The sequence below is a fragment of the Eretmochelys imbricata genome, chromosome 6 (genome assembly GCF_965152235.1).
Source record: "Eretmochelys imbricata isolate rEreImb1 chromosome 6, rEreImb1.hap1, whole genome shotgun sequence".
Lineage (NCBI taxonomy): Eukaryota > Metazoa > Chordata > Testudines > Cheloniidae > Eretmochelys > Eretmochelys imbricata.
In genome coordinates, this window is record NC_135577.1 from 44137314 (window position 1) to 44158007 (window position 20694).

Below are 20694 nucleotides of genomic sequence, written 5' to 3' on the forward strand. Positions count from 1 at the left end.
GAGACAGGACCAAGTAAACCTAGACAATCCATTACAGGGATTTGTCCAACCTGTTCTTAAAAATCTCCAATTATGGGAATTTGACAACCTCACTTGGAAGCCTGTTCCAGGGCTTAACTACTCTTACTATGAAAACCTTTTTAATTATATCGAACCTAAATCTCATTTGCTGCAGATTTAGTCCATTACTACTTTCAGTAGACATGAAAAACAGTTGACCCCATCCTCTTTATAACAGCCCTTTACATACTGAAGACTGTTATCTGATCCTCCTTCAGTCATCTTCTCTCAACACTAAATATGCCCAGTTCCTTCCTCATAAATTAGGTTTTCTAAACCTTTTATATAATTTTTTGTTACTCTTCTCTGGACTCTTTCCAATTTGTCCACATTTTCCCTAAAGTTTGATGCCCAGAATTGGACAGAATACTCCAGCTGAGGCTTCACCACTGCCGAGTAGAGCTGGGCAATTACCTCCTTTGACTTACGGAAACTCTCCAGTTAATACACCCCAGAATGCATTAGCCTTTTTCATAGCTGCATCACATTGTTGACTCGTATTCAATTTGTGATTCACTATGACCCCCAGATCCTCTTCAGCAGTATTACCGTCTAGGCAGTTATTACCCATTTTGTAGTTCTCAATTTGATTTTTTTTTCCTTCCGAAATATAGTACTTTTTTATGAATTTCATCTTGTTGCGTTCAGACTCCAATTTGTTGAGTTTGTTTTGAATTCTACTACTGTTTTCCAAAGTGCTTGCAACCCACCCCCGCTTGGTGTCATCTGCAAATTTTATAAGCGATCCCCCCTCTGTTATCCAAGTCATTTAATGAAAATATTCAATAGTACTGGGCTCAGGACAGACCTGGGGGGCCTCACTAGATATACCCTCTCAGTTTCACAGCAAATCATTGGTAACTACTCTTCAGCTACAGTCTTTCAACCAATTATACACCCATCTTTACAGTAATTTTCATCTACATCACATTTCTGTAGTTTGTTTATGAAAATGTCATGTGGGACTGTGTTAAAAGCTTTACTAAAATCAAGATATATCATGTTACTGCTCCCCTCCCCCCAACCCCTTCCACTTGGCCAGTAACCCTGTCAAATGAGGAAATTATGTTGATTTGTCATAATTTGTTTTTGACAAATGTATGCTAGCTATTCCTTATAATCCTGTTATTCCCTAGGTGCTTACAAATTGATTGTTTAATTTTTCCAGTTGCTCTGCAACTATTGAAGTCAGACTGTTAGATCTATAATTCCTCGAGTCCTCCTTGTTTCCCTTTCTAATGATAGGTTTTATGTTTTCCCTTCTCCAGTCCTCTGGAAACTCACCTGTCCTCCATGAGTTTGCAAATATAGTTGCTAATGCTTCCAAAATTACTTCAGCTCGTTCCTTAATTTAAGTACCCTAGGATGAATGTATCAGGCTTTGCCAACTTGAGTACATCCAACTTATCTAAATATTCTTTAGTCTGTTCTTTTTCTGTTTTGGTTTGCATTCCTTCCCCCTTGTTAATATTAATTGTGTTGACTATCTGGTCACCATTAACCTTTTCAGTGACGAATGAAGCAAAATAGGCTTTAAGCACTCTGTCATCAGTTATTAGCTTTCCTTCCTGTCTAAGTAGAGAACTTGGTGTATCTCATCTTTATCTTGCACCTAATATATTTAAAGAACCACTTCTTACTGACTTTTATGTCGCTTGCTATGTATCTTGTGTCTTAACCTTTCTGATTTTGTCCTTCATGATTTTACTATTCTTTTGTGCTCCTCCTTAGCAATTCGTCCATGTTCCCACTTTTTGCAGGATTCCTTTTTGATTTTCAGGTCATTAAAGAGCTCCTGATGAAGCCCTATTGGCCTTTTCCTATTTTTTTTCATATCTTTCCTTTGCACCAGGATAGTTTGCAGTTGTGCCTTTAATAACGTCTCCTTGAGAAACTGCCAGCTTTCCTGAACGACTTTTTCCCTTAGATTTTCTTCCCATCGGACCCTACCTACCAGTTCTCTGAGGACAACAGACTTTAACAAACTCTTTCTGTTGCTCTCGTGCTTTCCTTTCCTTAGAATTATAAAATCTACCATTTCATGATCATCTTCACCCAAATTACCTTCTATTTTCAGATTTGCTACCAATTCCTCCCTGTTGGTCAGAATCAAGTTTAAAATGGCTCTCCCACTCGTTACTTACCTTCCTGAAACAAAAAGTTGTCCCTAATATATACAAGAACTTACTGGAAATCTTGTGTTTTGCCATATTACTTTAACTACCCAGATATCTGTTGGAAAAGTCTCCCATTACTACCAGGTCTTGTGTTTTTGAAGATTTCTGTTGTTTGTTCTAGAAATGCCTTGTCCACCTCCTCTTCCTGATTTGGTGGACTATAGTAGACCACTACCATGATGCAGCTCCTTTTTTTATCTTTACCCAGAGACTTTCAACTGGTCTGCCTCTCAACTCTTTCTGGACCTCAGAACAAATGTATATATTCTTGATATAAACTGCATCACCACTTCCCTTTTTATCCTACCTGCCCTGCCAGAGCAAGCTGTAGCCTTCTCTATCAATATTCCAGTCATGAGACTTATCCTATCAAGTCTCTGATGCCGATTAAGTCATCATTCAGCTTATGGACTAATACTTCCAGTTCTTCCTGTTTATTCTCAATACTCCTTGCATTTGTGTATAGACGTGAAGGTTTTGAGCAGATTCCCCCATTTATTTCACTTTTGTTGTTCCTATGACCCTATTGAAAATTTCCATGTCCTCCCCACTTCCGACTCCCACCCCCACACATATAGCCCTCTCTCAAGGTTACCTTTTTTATTGCATGCCTGTGGACTTTTGTCATCTGCCCTCTTTAAACCTTGTTTAAAGTTCTCCTCTTTACTATAGCCAAACTAGGACTCCTGAAAAGAAATCAGTATAGCTTTAAACTACAAAGCACTTCACGCTAAAGCAATATACAAAGTCTCTATGGTGTTCTCACTATTGACTCTGAGTTGTCTTGAAATGAAAGTCACCCTGCTGCATACTCTGTCCAAAGCCACATTCTCTACTTTGAAGAGTTCCTTGGCTGTTTTTTTTCCCAACCCCAGGGAGTAAACATTTCCATCATTTTGTCACTGTGATCATCTCAAAGAAGAGTAATCTAGTGAAAACAAATATAGCTAAGATTTTCCACTTAAATGTCAGCTTTAAAAGGACTGGATGGATCCAGGTGAGGGATTGATAATTGAATCACTGGTTTAAATTGTTGCCCAGTGTTGTCCTAAATACTGCAAGAAAAAAAGACTAGACACCAGAAATATGGTTAACTGGGCCACAACTTTGTCACACATCTGGAAACTAGCTAACAATAACTCATCCATTGCAAGTTATCTTTCCTTGTAACTCATACCACATGGCAGAAGGCTGTTCGCCCCCCACCCAGTTAACCTAGTACCAGTACTGTTGATGGGGACCCGACTGCCCTCATACAAGGGTGGGGGGAGGAGAGAAGGGGTTGTTTCCTTGCTGTACCAGACAACAGGAGCCCTAGCATTCTTCTAAAATGTTTAATATTCTGGTTTATCAGGTGCTATTGAATGAGAATGTGCACAGGGAACCTGCTATGTTGTGACAAAATGGATTTTAAAACTTAACCTACCCATGTGTCCCTGAAATGCCACATTTCCTCACTGCCAAACTGATCTGGGAAATATTCCTTTCCCAGTCCTCAAAAGATGACTAGCATGATGCCCTTAGCAAGGTCTAAAAAACCCGATTTTACTCTAACCCCCATGAGTGGGGAGCATTCTTTCCTGGCATGGAATAGCAGCCCTGGGCAGGGAGAATGGTTATAAGTCCTCTCGGATGTACAGGAGCCAATAAACATATGCTGCATCCTTCAGCCACAGAGCTCTCCTCAAGCCCAGAAGGAGGAGTGGAAGGGGTTTAGGGTTTTATTCCCTTGCTGGCCCAGACGAAGCCACCAAATCTCTAAGGCTACAAGGGCCTGTGAGCATTTGGGTCCTGTGTCTATGGGAATCTTACCCTGTGGATTTATTTGGTGCAGGATGAGGTCCTTAGTAGCTACAATCTTATCATCTGATAGCGATTCAGTGGGTATTGTGAAAAGTTTCTTCTTTGAGTGATTGCTCATGTCGATTCCAAGTAGGTGTGCATGCACCACATGCACGGTCGTTGGACGGTTTTCCCCTAGCGGTACCCATCCGGTTGACTGTGGAACCCCCTGGAGTCGCACCTTCAAGATGGTGTGTATATATGTCCTTGCCGACCCGCAGCCTCTTCAGTTCCTTCTTACCACTCGTTATGGTCATTTGAGCAGCTCTCTTGCTACTGCAAACGATCCCCTAGTGGACTCTTTCTTGTTGACCCTGTAAATAGTTAAAAACTTAGTATTAGTAAGTCAAGAAGTTTTTGGTCATCTTAGATATGTTTCAATTGGGGGTTTTCCCACACTGTTTCCCCTCCCAGGGACTGGGGCAAGCCTTGGTCTCAAGGGTTTCAGCCATGTAGGTCCTGTCTAAAATCCATGCCAAACGGAGACCCACACAACTCCTGTTTAAAGTCTTTGGGGCAAGCCCATCAGACTGAGAAGTGTAAAATCTGCAGAGGCTTCTGCCCAAAGACAAAAAAGGGGAGAGGGACTTCAGGATGAAATGGCTCCTCATGGACTCAGCCCTCTATCCCCAGCCAGCTTCGGGAGCATCCGACCCAAAGCCCAGTACTTCGGTGTGCAGCACACTAGCCTCGGTAACAGGCCACACACCGAGAAAGAATTTGGGCTCCAGGGACCCTCGGCACCACGAGTCCCCAGCGCCGAAGACCTCCTTTGGTGCGAGCACCCATTTGCTGGTGTCAGACCTCTTCTTTTTGTGCGACAGAGGTTGCTCTCCCACTAAATCAGTGGTACGAGGAAGCACCAACAGGCGAGTCCCATCCTGCTCCAGCTCCTACTCAGCTGGCACCATTGACTCTGGCTTCACAGGGAGGTCTGTCGAGTATGGTTCTAATGGACTCCCTGGTGCGGGAGGGTCGAGATAGGAGGATTTAGACCTCCCCTCCACACCGGACACCTTTTGAGGCTGCCAGAGACCTCATAGCAATGACAGCGCAGACCCCATCCAGCACCACCACAGAGAGGCACCATGCCCTCTAAGGGCAAGCCAGTGATGATGCAGCACCATTCGTCCTCACCCCAGCACCGCTCCCCGGCACCATCTCACTCGGCACCGCTTTGGTCACTGAGCTCGGAATCCTCATCAGAGGCAAATCATACACCTCTAGGCGAAGCTGGCACCGCTCGTGGCACTGCTCCAGACAGGAGGAAGGGCAGCCTTTGCCTATAATGGCATGGCCACCACAGTGGCAGGCACTGGCTCAGTGGCCCTTCTGGACCCCGTGGGCCTACCACCAAGTCCAAAGGCCAGATCTTTGTCTGTGGTTTTGGAGGCATGGTCCCCTCTATCCTAATCAGTATTTGTTGCCCATGAACCTCCGCATGGACTCGAGTTGGGCACGTAGGTCAGCACCGAAATAGCGGCAGGAGCCGGGGCCGGAATAAGACGGACACAGAGGCCAGCACCGCTCCTACCATCACACAGGGCACTTCAGTGCAAGGGGATCCCTGTGAACCAGAGAGGCAGAAAGACCCAGTTCCCCAGTGGGCATCTTCCTCCTCTTTTCCTGATGAAGCCGGGGCAGGCACATCCACCACACTGCCAGCCATGGACAACAGAGCCCACCAGGAGTTGATTAGAAGGGTGGCTCAAAATTTGGGCATGCAGGCAGCGGCGGTGGCAGAGGAGACTGACCCCTTGGTTGATATTCTGTTGCCCAAGGGTCCCTTAAGGGTTGCTTTGCCCCTCATTAAAACAGTCAATAACACTACAAAAGCGTTGTGACGAATGCCTGCCTCTTTTCCCCTGCATGGCAAAAGGGTGGGTGGGGAGAGGAAGTACTTTGTGCCTTCAAAAGGTTGAGTACTTGTTCACTCACCCTCAGCCAAACACGCTGGTGGTGGAGGCGGCCAACAAGAAGGAAAGACGGGAACAGCTGAGACCGACCCCTAAGTCCAAGGTGTCTAAGAACTGGATCTCTTTGTTAGGAAAGTATACTCTCCCGGGGGACTCCAGCTTCAAGTTGCAAACCAGCAGGCAGTTCTCAGCCGCTATAGTTTTAATTCCTGGAACACGTTGTCCAAATGTAAAGAGCTTCTTACAGCAGACTCCCGCTCTGAATTTGCTGCTGTCCTGGAGGAACGCAAGGTCGTAGCAAGGACCTCCTTACAGGTCTCCTTAGACTCGGCAGCCCGTACCATGGCAACAGGGAGGGGCTATCTACTCTACTCTTTTCCGCCCTTCCCGCTTGTCCTGCTGAAGGTCAGAAGGGAGGGAGAATCAATGATCTTAATAACACCAGTGTGGCCTCGCCAGCAGTGCTTCATCACGTTTCTAGACCTGTCAGTGGACACGCCTATAACCTTGCCCCTGGTCCGAGACTTAATCACCCAGGGCCCTGGCTGTGTCTAGCATCCCTATCTGAAGTGTCTCCATCTCACGGCATAGAAACTCCGTGGTTAAACCCCTCGGAGCTCACATGCTCAGACCCTATTAGAGAGGTCCTCCTTAGCAGCAGGAAGCCATCCCCTAGGGCCACCTATCTGGCCAAGAGGAAAAGATTCTCCATTTGGCATTACAAAAACACACTCCATCCTTACAGTCATCGATTCCTTTTATCCTGGACTATTTGCTGCACCTAAAATGGGAAGGTCTGTTGGTATCATCAATAAAAGTGCACCTGGCAGCTATCTCAACTTTCCACCCCCATTTGCCTGGTCACTCAGTTTTCACGAACTCCATGGTGGACTGCTTCCTCAAGGGATTAGATAGTCTCTACCCTCAGGTAAAACAGCCAATTCCCTCATGGTATCTCAACCTTGTGCTCTCTAGACTGATGGGACCTCCTTTCGAGCCTTTAGCAACATGCTCTCTCCTCTACCTTTCCTGGAAAGTAGCGTTCTTGGCAGCTATAACTTCAGCTAGGAGGGTGTCTGAGCTTAAGACCTTAACCTCTGAGCCCCCATACAAGGTCTTCTATAAGGACAAGGTGCAGTTGCGACCGCCCCCGTCCTTCCTCCTGAACGTAGTTTCACAATTCCATGTGAACCAGGACATTTTTCTTCCTACGTTCCTTCCTAAGCTGCACGCTAGCAACAGGGAACGAATGTTCCACTCCCTAGATGTCAGGTGAGCATTAGCCTTCTAAATTAAAAGAACAAAGCCATTTCGAAAATCAGTGCAACTCTTCATTGCAATCGCAGAGTGCATGAAGGGGCTTCCAGTCTCATCCCAAAAGATATCTTCTTGTATCACGTCCTGTATCCAGGCGTGCTATGATTTGACAAAGATACCTGCCCCTGCACTGATAGCACACTCCACAAGGGCACAGGCATCCTAAGCTGCATTCCTGGCACAAATTCCTATCCAAGACCTCTGCAGGGCATCGATGTGGTCGTCCGTCCACACCTGTACAGCCCACTACGCAATTACACAGCAGACCAGAGATGATACCGCTCTGCCAAAAGCTGCGCTACAATCAGTGATTCCATAAACTCCAACCTCGCCTCCTAGGTAATACTTGGGAGTCACCTACTTGGAATCTACATGATGTGACAAAGTTCCTGCTCTACCTTGGTGGGTCTTGACTTATTGGCGGATTTGCTCGCCTTGGAGCTTCACAGCAGCCTTCAGCGTGGCCGTTTTTCTGAACCCACAGTCCAGGTCGACGACTCCTGTGTCTGACCAGGAGTTGGGAGGGTTTGGGGGGAACCCGGGCCTGCCCTCTACTCCGGGTTCCAGCCCAGGGCCCTGTGGAATGCAGCTGTCTAGAGTGCCTCCTGGAACAGCTGTGCGACAGCTTCCCCACGGCTACTTACTTGTGGCTACTTCTACTTACTTGTGACTACTTCCCCACGGCCTCCTCCCAACACCTTCTTTATCCTCACCATAGGACCTTGCTCCTGGTGTCTGATAATGCTTGTACACCTCAGTCCTCCAACAGTCTGCATTCTCACTCTCAGCTCCTAGTGCCTCTTGCTCCCAGTTCCTCACACGCAAACCACAAACTGAAGTGAGCTCCTTTTTCAAACCCAGGTGCCCTGATTAGCCTGCCTTCATTGATTCTAGTAGCTTCTCAATTAGCTGCAGGTGTTCTAATCAGCCTGTCTTAATTGTCTCCAGAAGGTTCCTGATTGTTCTGGAACCTTCCCTGTTATCTTACCCAGGGAAAAGGGACCTACTTAGCTTGGGGCTAATATATCTGCCTTCTATTACTCTCCAATAGCCATCTGGCCTGACCCTGTCACAATGAGCAATCACTCAAAGAAGAAGAAAAAACTGTTACCTACCTCTCGTAACTGTTGTTCTTCGAGATGTGGTGTTCATGTCCATTTGAAGACCCACCCGCCTCCCCTCTGTCAGAGTATCCGGCAAGAAGGAACTGAAAGGCGGTGGGTTGGCAGGGACCTATATACACTGCCATGAAGGCGTGAATCTAGGGGGCTCCACAGCTGACCCAACAGGTACCGCTAGGGGAAAAACCTTCTGACGACTGTGCACACAACACATGTACACCTATTTGGAATGGACATGAGCAACACATCTCGAAGAACAACTGTTCTGAGAGGTAGGTAATCGGTTTTGTTTGTTTGTTTTCAATATAGATGATAGAGATTCCACCCTAGTCCATTTTCTGTGCCAGTACAAGGCTGTCCGCATTACAAAAATCACCCTTCTCCGCTATCTAGGGTATAGAAACCAAATTGCTAACTTTTTCAAAAATTTGAGCAATAAATGCACTAATTCTTTATTTTTGTGGGGAAAGATTTAAAGTGGACAGTGTGATTTGGGTAGGGGTGTAGTTTAGAGGAGGATTACTAATGGAAGTGAAAGATTACAAGTCTTTATCACTTGCTACTAATGAATGTACTATTGTCTTTGTGGGATTATTAAGTTTTGAAAGAGACTTTTAAGGTAGGTCAAATATACTAACTTCCATAATCCATAAAAACACTTGTCACTTTTTATTTCCAGAGCAAGAAACAACACATTCCTTATCGTAACAGCAAGCTTACTCGTTTATTGAAAGATTCTCTTGGAGGGAATTGTCGAACTATAATGATAGCTGCTGTTAGTCCTTCTTCTATGTTCTATGATGACACTTACAACACTCTTAAGTATGCAAACCGAGCAAAAGATATTAAATCTTCTGTAAGTAAATTTATACAACTTATTTTGCAAGTATTGGAGTCTACAAAATTAAAATAGCATAGGATTAAAAGAATGAAGCAGTTACGTGTCTAGAGAACCATGTAACTTACAATTTACTTGGCTTTTGCATCAAAATTGTGTTGAATCATGTAGTCTAATATCCTTTATTTTCTTATTTATATTTTCCACTTCTTAAATATTTTTAAAATGAGCTACATTAGAAATCAAATATATTTTTAAGGTAAATGCCAAAGCTAATCTTCAAGAATGCAAACCAGGGAAATCCTAGATCTCAATGCATTTTACAAAGGTAGTTAGATATCATTATCCCCAATTTTCTATGTTTGTGAAACATGTGCCCTTGGTCATGCAGACCATGCCCGTAACCATTGGCAGAATTAGGAATAGAACCACTGTCTTCTGGCTTCCAGTCTGATCTAACAACATACTTTTGTCTCGTCTTGTAATACAGTTCAAATGTAATTAGTGATATTTCTATCTAATGCACTTAGTGTGTATGATGTATCATAAAGAATGTTGTTAAAATTTAACTTTCTCTTTTCCTTAACAGTTGAAAAGCAATGTTGTTAGTTTGGACAGTCATATAAGTCAATATGTTAAGATTTGCAATGAACAAAAGAAAGAGGTATGTCCGTCTTAATCACTGTAATTACTATACTAATGTCACTGAGGTATAAGCAGAAAGTGTATAATGAATGAAAGTGTTGGGTAAGATTTGTCTTACCATGTCTCTGTAGTTTTCCTAAGGAGCAAATGTTTCCATGTTCTATTTAGGGGGAATATTCCGAACTGTTAATTTAAAAATGCCTCTTGCAAGATGAGAGGCACAGAAAGATGGTGAAAAATAAGTTACACAAGGCAAGCTTTGTATTACAATCCAAACATATTGTCCTCATTTTTCAGATCATAATGCTGAAAGAGAAACTGAGAGCATATGAAGAAGAAAAAGCAGCCATTCCTGAAAAGCATGGTACAAGTGTTCTTTCAAACCAGCAGCAAGTGGAAATTCAAAGGTAACATCATATTAAGGTCTCATTTTCACAAGTTTAGGTTTCCAGAATTTTACCATAGCCTTGTAAAATCAGTTCTATACTTTTTTTAAAAATCTTTGTTTCAGCTTGGTTCATGTTGATCCCTCTGGAGTAGATGTGACATTATACTCAATATTGTTTTACAGTACATCTTGGTGGAGGGATTTAAAATAAAACAAATCTCAGGACAGACTCTTTGTAATTGGTCTCTCTTGACTCTACTACAGAACTTTAACTTAATGGCAGGAAAAATATCAGTTGGTGACCTTAATGAACATTATTATTTTATTTTATTTTTTTTACTTCCTATTCAATGATAAACTTTCAGCTATTAAATTTCAACCTGGGCATATGAGCTTCCTAAAGCTATATATTAAAGGACGTATCTTCCATTTATAATATTCTGATTGCAAAAACACTACTGTAAAGGAACAATCTAGTTTTTCCTGTTTTAAAAAAAAAAAAAAGTTTAACTGCTAGACTGGAGTTAGTGCTTCAGCAAAAGCAAGTAGCAACAGGGTATAAATTTTCATTATATTGAGCTTTCTATTTAAAGGTTCAGAAACCATGCACACTATACAGCAAAAAAAAGCAGATAGTTGAACCTTTTAATAAGCCTGTAAAATGGAGATACTTGACTGAGATGTTGTATAAATTAAGAAATACTTGTAAAGTGTGTAAAAGATAAAAAAGTGTGACATATTAATTGAAAATCCTTCTTAAATTGTGTGGCTAAACAATAACCAAAAAAAAAAACAAAAAACCCCAAAACACTACACTCCTGGAATCCTAAAAAGGACATTGGTCTGCTTACTGATTAGTGGCCAAATAGAAAAGCACAAATTGATTTTACCCGGTTTCTCATCCATGTTTCTAATGGAACATGAAATGCATTCAGATAATTTGAAAAATAAAAAGTTTTCTGAAAAAATCTTGACGACTGATTGTCTCTTTTTAAAAGGAAAACAGAAGATTTAAGCATTTGATGCTTTAACTATCTAGCTAAATTATTGGGTAAAACACTATAAGAGTTCTGTGGAAGTCAAGGTACCCACTCAGTTCATGTACATCAGCATTTTAGGGGGGGGAATGGCGAAGTTCTGAGATCTGTAGATATTTTCCTATTAAATATTTATCAGTTTGACAAAAGTGTGGCTATTTACTCTGGTCAGCAGTGTTTGTTTACCGTTCAGCACTGAGCTTTACAAAAATCTGAACTTCACCATTGAGCATTTATTTTAAAATGTTTATCTTGTATGCAATCTTTTTTTTTTTTTTTAAACAATTTGTTCAGTTTGCATTATCTGTGATTTATGTATGTTGGAGCTACTAAAGTTCGATAAACTGTCAGGTAATTTATCTTTTTAACTACTGATATATCTTGGGCTAGATACTGTCATCCTGTTAAAAGCAGGACACTAATACACAATTTTTTTTTTCCTAGCCAAGGATTCATATAGTGTAATGGAGTTCTTCCCTAATATTGAAAGACAAATATATTGGGAAAATCTCACAAATATACTTGGAATGCATAAAAATAGACCCCTTGAATCTAAATGTTTTAATTAAAGTACTTGATTATGGTGTGTATGGTGAAACTAAAACTTCACAAAATGCAGTTTCACTAATCCTATAATGTTATGCTGATTCTATAAGATTGCTTTCCCTATCTTTGGTTGAGTCAGATATATATATTGACTTTATTCCTGCTGTAAAGTGATTCTAAGCCATGTGTCAATTTTGCCTAATCACTTTAAGATTTCACAAAGGTCCCTATAAAATGGGAGGATAAAGGTCTGAAAACACTGGTCAATAGACGGAAAACTATCCTGGAGTAATGCTGAAGCATACCTAAGTCTCATAGTGGATAACAAATTAGATGGTGTTTGCAAGGTGATGCACTGGTCATTTTTGCTAATGTAATTCTGAGCACCATACAGAGGATTCATGGAGTAGGGAGAGGATTACTCAGTTCTGGGCACCATTTTATCAGGAAAAATATTGAGACTGCTGAGAATTCAGAGAGGAGTAACGCAAACAATCCACAAGCTAGAGAAATGGACTCAAAAAGAAAAACATAAATAACTAAATATCCATACGTTGACAGTTTGGCTAACTTAGCAAGACATAGTGTGTGGGAACATCAGACATTTGTAAACACCAAGAACAGAGTGGAATTATTTGGGATGGTACAGTTTTGTGTTGAGCTAGGAGCAATAGAATGAAATTGGGAAATGGAAAACTTAGGCACAGTGTCAGGAAAAGTTTCCTGACAAATCTATTAGGGTGTTGCATAGTCTTCCAGGGGAAGTAGTTGAAGCCCATTCCATGGGATTTTGGCAACTAGGCTAGGTAAAAATCTCCAAAAATGTACTACAATCCTGCCCTAGTAGGAAGCTGCTCTAAATGACCTAATAGAGCTATGAAATGTTAAATTTCTTATACAGTAACATACAGTAACAATTATTGAGATTCTATCAAAAATACAAAGAAACTGGTCAAGATCTAGTTATTTAAAAGACTGGAATGTGGTGTAAATTTCTGGACAAACTAGTATTTTACATGAAGTGGTCTATTTTTTTTTTTCTTTGTACTAATAATTTTGTAAGGCTCTGTTTATATTGTAGAATCTGGGAACATGTGCTAAGATATCAAACTTCATTGTTTGATTATTTGTGTTACCAAAAACAACGAGGAGTCCTTGTGGGAACCTCAGAGACTAACAAATTTATTTAGGCATAAGCTTTCGTGGGCTAGAAACCAATTCATCAGATGCATGGAGTGGAAAATACAGTAGCAGGTATATTTATACATAATACATGAAAAGATGGGAGTTGCCTTACCATGTGGGAGGGTCAGTCTAACGAGACAATTCAATTAACAGTAGAATACCAAGGGAAGAAAAATCACTTTTGAAGTGGTAATGAGGGTGGCCCATTTCAAACAGTTGACAAGAAGGTGTGAATAACAGTAGGGGAAAATTAGTATGGTAAAATTAGGTTTTTGTAATGACTCATCCACTCCCAGTCTTTATTCAGGCTTAATTTGATGGTGTCCAGTTTGCAAATTAATTCCAGTTCTGCAGTTTCACATTGGAGTCTGTTTTTGAAGATTTTTAATTGAAGAATTGCCACTTTTAAGCCTGTTATTGAGTGAACAGGGAGGTTAAAGTGTTCTCCTACTGGTTTTTTAATGTTGTAATTCCTGATGTCAGATTTGTGTCCATTTATTCTTTTGCATAGAGACTGGCCTGTTTGTCCAATGTACATGGCAGAGGGGCATTGTTGGCGCACGATGGCATATATCACATTGGTAGTTGTGCGATGAACAAGCCCCTGATGGTGTGGCTGATGTGGTTCAGTCCCATGATGGTGTCCCTTGAATATGCAGACAGAGTTGGCACCGGGGTTTGTTGCAGGGTTTGGTTCCTGGGTTAGTGTTTTTGTTGTGTGGTGGGTAGTTGCTGGTGAGTATTTGCTTCAGGTTGGGGGGCTGTCTGTAAGTGAGGACTGGCCTGTCTCCCAAGGTCTGAGAGAGTAAGGGATCATCCTTCAGGATAGGTTGTAGATCCTTGATGATGCACTGGAGAGGTTTTAGTTGGGGGCTGAAGGTGATGGCTAGTGGCGTTCTGTTACTTTCTTTGTTGGGCCTGTCCTGTAGTAGATGACTTCTGAGTACCCGTCTGGCTCTGTCAATCTGTTTCTTAACTTCATTAGGTGGATATTGTAGTTTTAAGAACACTTAATAGAGATCCTGTAGGTGTTTGTCTCTGTCTGAGGGATTGGAGCAAATGCGGTTGTATCTTAGAGCTTGGCTATAGACAGTGGATCGTGTGATGTGGTCTGGATGAAAGCTGGAGGCATGTAGGTAAGTATAGCGGTTTCCGGTATAGGGTGGCGTTTATGTGACCATCGCTTATTAGCACTGTAGTGTCTAGGAAGTGTATCTCTTGTGTGGACTGGTTCAGGCTGAGGTTGATGGTGGGGTGGAAATTGTTGAAATCCTGGTGGAATTCCTCAAGGGCCTCCATCCCATGGGTCGAGATGATGAAGATATCATCAATGTAGCGCAAGTAGAGTAGGGATGTTAGGGGACGAGAGCTGAGGAGGCGGCGTTATGTGAAACTCTGGCTAAAATAATAGCCTTAGCTTCTGCTGCTTCTGTTCCTGCTTGCCATCCAGCCTCTGGTGCCATCCAGCCTGCACTGCTGCTGACAGCCATTCTGAGGAGAGGAAGAGTATTCCACTCTCAGTTAATTTGTTAGCTTTCAGTACAGCCACTTAATGAAGTTATTTTTGCAGGTAGTCAGACTGTATAGAATCTGCATACCCTATCTTAGTTGTTGCTACTGCCAAATATTTTCCTGACAGTGTTCTTTTTGCATAATAGGTACTGTATAGGCCCAGGTTTCAGAGGCAAGCACTTGGACTTTGTATATATTTGTAGCTTTCTTAGTTTCTGTAACTTTCACAGTTGTCATTGAATTATTTTGTTTTTAGGGAGGGTGTTTTGTTTCTCTCAGTGATGTTCTATTACAGTAGTGGCCAAACTGCAGCTCTTTTACCGTTAAAGTGTGGCTCACAGAACCCCCCCATGCCACTCCCCATTCTCCACCTACCAGACTGGGGAGGGAAGAATAGCTCAGGACCGCTGCCTTGCAGTGGGGTGGTGGGGTAAGGGCTTATGCCCAGTAGAGAAGAGTGTCTCGGGCACACCTGCTGGAGCTCAGGGCTTCAGCAGTAGTGGGGCTGGAGCCCCAGCAGGTGTGCCCCGGCTCTCAAATTTCTGAAGATAGTCATCTGCAGCTCAGCGAATCAGTACGTTTGGCCACCCTTGTTCTATTATTTCTTCTTTTTTGATGTGGTATGCCCGGGAGAGAGAATAAATAAATGAACATCAAAAAATTGTTATCCCAAAGGTCTGGACTATTTTCCTAGGTCAGCCTCTTCTGCAAGGGAGGAAAAGACTATGGTTAGAAACGTCTGCATTTTTTTTTTCTTGGCTCTATCCCTTTAGAACCCCATCACAATGAGGTTTCTGAGAATTATCCAGCTGGGGTTACTCCAATTGGCCCTTGCTGTTCTTTCAGCTGGAAAACTCTAGAGGCAGAATTGGATACTTATGTCTCTAAATTACAGTACTTGCATAATATTAATCTCTCAAGATTAAATGAGGACAAGTCACGAGTACAAAGTAAGATTCTGTTTGCTTTGTGCCTCTTCCCCTAACACAAGAACCATGGGCTACCCAATGAAATTAATAGGCAGCAGGTTTAAAACAAACAAGAGGAAGTCAACCTGTGGAACTTGTTGCTGTGGGATGTTCTGAAGACCAAAAGTATAACCGAGTTCAAAAAAGAATTAGATACATTCATGGAGGATCAATCCATAATGGCTACTAGCCAAGATGGTCAAGGAAGCAAACCCATGCTCCGGTGTCACTAAACCTCCAACTTGCAGAAGCTGACACTGGATGACAGGATGGATCATTTGAAATTGCCCCATTCTGTTCATCCCCTCTAAAACATCTGGCCACTGTCTGAAGCTATTGTAGAGCCTGATGATGGTGATTTTTGTAGTCACTCAGTTACTCCAAACTTCTAGATGTTACCTTATCATTAAGCTAACAAAATTAAAGTTCTCCTTTTTTAATAAATACTCCTAAAATATATGTTGTTTATTCCTCAAATTTGTTATGGTTTTTTAAAAGAAACAACAACAAACCTTTGGGACATAATCCTAGAAAAGCTCCTGAACAGACTGCTTACTACTGTGACTAGTTCCAGTTAAATACGCCTGACAGTGAGCAGCACTGAACTCTGCAATAAAATTAAAATTTTGAAAAGAGACTGGCTCCTTAGTGACATACACATTTTTTTTTTAAAAATGTTACTGTTTTATAAGCTTAGGCCCCAAGTCTTTTATAATCACTATCACTTATTGTGATTTTTTCACCTTTATTCCAGTAGAGTGCAAATACCCCTGACTGCCCCCTGCTGCCCCCCCGTTCCCCACCCTCTGACCCCCCTGACCCCTAACCACACCCCCGAACTCCCCTGTCCTCCATCCAACCCCCCAGCCCCCTTACCACTCTGCCTGGAGCACCGGTGGCTGGCGGCGCTACAGCTGCACTGCCCAGAGCACCAGGTCAGGCTGTGGCTCTGCAACTGCACTGCCCAGCCGCCCAGAGCGTTGCAACGGTGGCATGGCACGCTGAGGCTACAGGGGAGGGGCCGGGGACTAGCCTCCCAGGCCTGGAGCTCAGGGGCTGAGCAGGAGGATCCCATGGGCTGGATGCGGCCCACAGGCCATAGTTTGACCACCTCTGAACTAGAAAATACTTGACTGGACAATTGAGTTAAATGGTTCCATCTCTGAGTTGTGTGCCTCTCTGCTCTGATCCTCTGCAATGGAATGCTTTATTTCTTTGAGATTTATTCTATGTTTGTTAAGTTTTTGTTTGTCTCTAAACTAAATAATTATGTATTTTACATATACCTTACTATCCAGAAATAATAATCATCTCTGGAAAATTTTGGCCAAAGTAGTTGAATATCTGCCAGTGTGGAGAGGAGTTCTTACTTTAATTCTATTTGGTCTGGTTAGGGTTATAAAATACTAGAATAAGACATGAGCATTTTTTAAACATTCTTAGGTTATGAAAAGGAACTGCTGATGATGGAACACATTTTATTGGAAAACAAAAAAATCCAGCCAGCCACACCACAGGAATCCCACACGTGGTTTTTTTTGTTTTTTTGTTTTTTTTGTAGCTAGTTCTGTAGATGTCACTTTTACCTTATATATTTCTAAACACAGCTGAAACTTCATATCTGGAATATCTGCATGTTCAAAAATTATAAGCCTATTCCTATGGTTCTCTCAAATGAATAGGATAACATGACAGACGGAGATATAGATATAGATATACTAGTTGAATTAATAAGCTTTATATATATGATTATCATCTGTTAACGATGTTAGCAAGGACATGGTAATAATTAGACTCCAGAGTAAATATCCCACCCCGTTAAGAGTAATAGTACAACAGTACCATTTTTTAGTGTTTGCAGACTCATAATGTATTTACATAATGGTTTACAGTGATGGACTAAGGCTAAGTAGGTCCTGGATCTACCCAGAGATCAAGGTTTCCCCAGAATTGGATCCCTTCTCCCAAACATCCTTCCATCCCTAGTTTTCCATCCTCAGCCTCACAGGTAGTAGGACCTAAACCTTCACTGCATTTGAGTATGGTTTCACTGTCCACTAGCTGCAGGCAATTGCAAAGCATGCATGAGATCTTGCAGGGAATTAAACAGTTGAGAGGGACACTGCTTGAATCCAGATATCTGCTTGAATCCAGATATCAGCTTCACAAATCAAAGAGCAAGGCATTTTATTTTAAAATGAAGGCTTGAAACCTTGAGAGCTGCGGGGAGAGGAAGAAACCAGAGAAGATTTAAATCTTTGGAATTTAGATTCTCTGCACTTGGGTGTCAGTTGTCTCATATTTATATCAGAGTTGTACATAGTTTAAACTCCTATTGAAAATGAAGTACTTCTGTAGTGGTGTTGGTGGCTGTTTGGGGGAAGAGGGAAACAAATGTACCCTTTTAATGACTTCCTAAACTAAACAAGGATAGTTTAATCCCCTTTTGAAACTTGAGTATGTGCTCTTGTTTTGTATGGATCTTAATTTGCAGTATAGAATCTTTGCTCTTTGTACTACCATTTTGGGAAAGATAAATAGGAATATAACTTTTCTTGAGGTCACTTACTAATTTTGATTCCTTATTTTTCCATATCTATTTTTTTAGCTCAGAATTGGAATTTTGTTTGCTTCTGTTGTATCACAGTAAACCAGGCATCATGAAAGGACTACATGTGTAATCAGTTTTTTTTTTTTAACTTGTCCCTTATTTCTGGTAGATTTCGAGAAATTCTAAAAAGTTTGTTTATAAAACGGGAGGAAATCAGAAAGGAATACCTCAAGCTGGAAATGCGGTTTAAAGAGAACATTTTGAAAACATATTACCAGAAACAATTCCATGAACAAATTGAGTTGATGTGCTCTGAAGAGAGAGTAGAAAAGGTGAGTGGTTTTTTGTACCACTTCATTTTGCCATGTTACTGTATGGAACCTCTGTTTTGAAATTTTTACCTTTAATCCGGTTCAGCTATCTAACCTTTTGTATTTAAGTGTTCAAGTGTCTTCAGCTTCTGAATTCCATTTTCAAAAATGATGTAGACCCTTAAGAACCCAAGTCTCACTAAAGATCAGTAGCACTTAGGCATCTAAGTTACTTGCCTAAATTAAACTTAGGCTCCTATCTCACTTGAATTCTTTCAAATGTGTTACTTTAGTCAGGACCATAGGATATTAAGACTATCTGCTTTTAGTGCAAAAATTGTATAATTTTATTTTAATATAAAGTAAAAGGGTTCTAGACTTCCTTTCTTCCATATAATTTATTTTAACTGTGGCTTGTTACCTGTGCCTGTTCAGCAAGCTGTGTATAATTCAATTGTAATTCCCAATAAACATATGCTTAACATTGTTGAAATGCAAATTGCATTGCTTTTCATAAGTTCATGTGTACGGCTTTGACAAAACAGTGCAGCATACGCTGTATTGACAATCAGATAACATTTTAACAGTTGACATTAATACAGAAAATGTAGTGTTGGTGTGAGGTACACTATGTTTTCACACAGTAAAGGAACGTATTGACACTTATGTTGCGGTTAAACACAAAAATCTCTCATATTTCAATTTAAATGTGATTCACAGTTGCTAATTTGAGATCTGACTAGACTGAACATATCCATGCTGCTTTTGTGCAACAACAAACTTACCAACATAGCAGCACACCTGGCATAGCTACTTAGGGCACTGTCATCTGAGAAGTCCATTTGTAGCACTGTACTGGCAACAAGCATTGTCAAGCTCCATGCCAAACTTAAAGCAATCCAAATTTTCTGCAGCGTTGACAGAGGAAAACTACTATTTTTTAAAACAGTTCCATCAATGGCCTTGCAGTTCAAAATCCCTTGGCCTGTATTTCAAATGATTGCTGTTGTTCAGAGGTTGGTGTCCTAATCTTCTTACAGAGGATCCAAGAGTAGTCAGTAAAGCCTGAAAACATTCCAATCTTAATTTAGTTTCTGAATAAAAATTTACAGCTGTAAAATATAGATTTAATTTTTCCTCTCTTTAATCAATTGTTATAGCAAAATTTAACTTAACTGGCAACAATTTCAGGTTTCCAGTGTGTGCAGTGATTCACTTGGAGGTTTAAATTTGTTATGAATAATGGCAAGGTCAGAAATGCGCTGCTGTTTCAGAAATCTTGTGCTTGTCACAAATGGTGTTTTGAGTGACTGACATATTCCAGAAGTTTTTCATGTCACAATCTGCAGTGAATGGAATTCTGTAAAACATTATTTTTATCCTGTATCATAATTTCTCCAACACCTATTACAATGAAGCGATTATAATATGTTTTTCCATTTTAACAGAGCAATAGTTCTGCTATAGTTAAGGTTAAGACTAGCTTTGTGTTTGAAGCTCAGTTGAGTGCTCTATGAGCTATACAGTCAATCAGATTGCCTTGAAATTTGATGTGCTGCATGGGGTATAGTCAGTGATCCAAATATGGTGCCACTTGACCAAGGGGATCCCAAGATACAATCCCTGAGGGGGGAAAAAAGCTGGCACGTTCTGGCATTGGTTTTCTTTCACTCAGAGAGATCAAACTAGGGGTCAGTCATTACACCAGGGACTCACATTCCCTACCCCCACCCCTTGTGAGCCTGTATATAAAGAAGCCCTACCCCTCTGGGTGAGGAGCTTAGAATAGGTATGTGAGAGCATGCACTGAGACTGCTGCGACTGAGGTGAGGAGCTGAGAATGGGTATGCTTTTCAGAGGAGGGAGGCAGGGAACCCCCACTGATATGAATGGAGCAGTTCACAGGGCTGCGCTGATGTAGCACTTCTATGTAGATACTCACTACAGCGATGGGACGGGTTCTCCCATTGGTTTAGTTAATCAAATTCCCCAAGAGGTGGATTAACCTTCCGTCAACCTAGCACTGGCTACGCCAAGGGCTAGGCCAGCTTAACTACGTCACTCAGAGGTATAAATTCTTCACACCCTTGAGTGATATAGCTGAGTAGATTTAACTTTTGAGTGTATACCTGATCTAAGTTTTCTAAAGTTGCATACTTGCATGGATTGTCTTGAAGTTGGCTTTGCCTCCTGGGTTAGTGTAGGATAGGGTTAATTATCCAAATGCGAGAAGTTCAGATTCTGGTAACATAAAAGTTTGCAACCTACCTTGCGAAGAAA

The 20694-nt window shown here is 41.4% G+C and overlaps 1 protein-coding gene across 1 annotated transcript in view; it reads left to right on the plus strand.

Annotated features, from left to right (window-relative positions):
• KIF18A (kinesin family member 18A) overlaps positions 1–20694 on the plus strand; it is a 110413-nt gene that overhangs the window by 35973 nt on the left and 53746 nt on the right. The window contains exons 7-10 of the mRNA XM_077820132.1: positions 9113–9289; positions 9861–9935; positions 10214–10323; positions 18273–18435. Coding sequence (XP_077676258.1) covers positions 9113–9289; positions 9861–9935; positions 10214–10323; positions 18273–18435 — 525 coding nt within the window. The remainder of the gene's footprint in view (positions 1–9112; positions 9290–9860; positions 9936–10213; positions 10324–18272; positions 18436–20694) is intronic.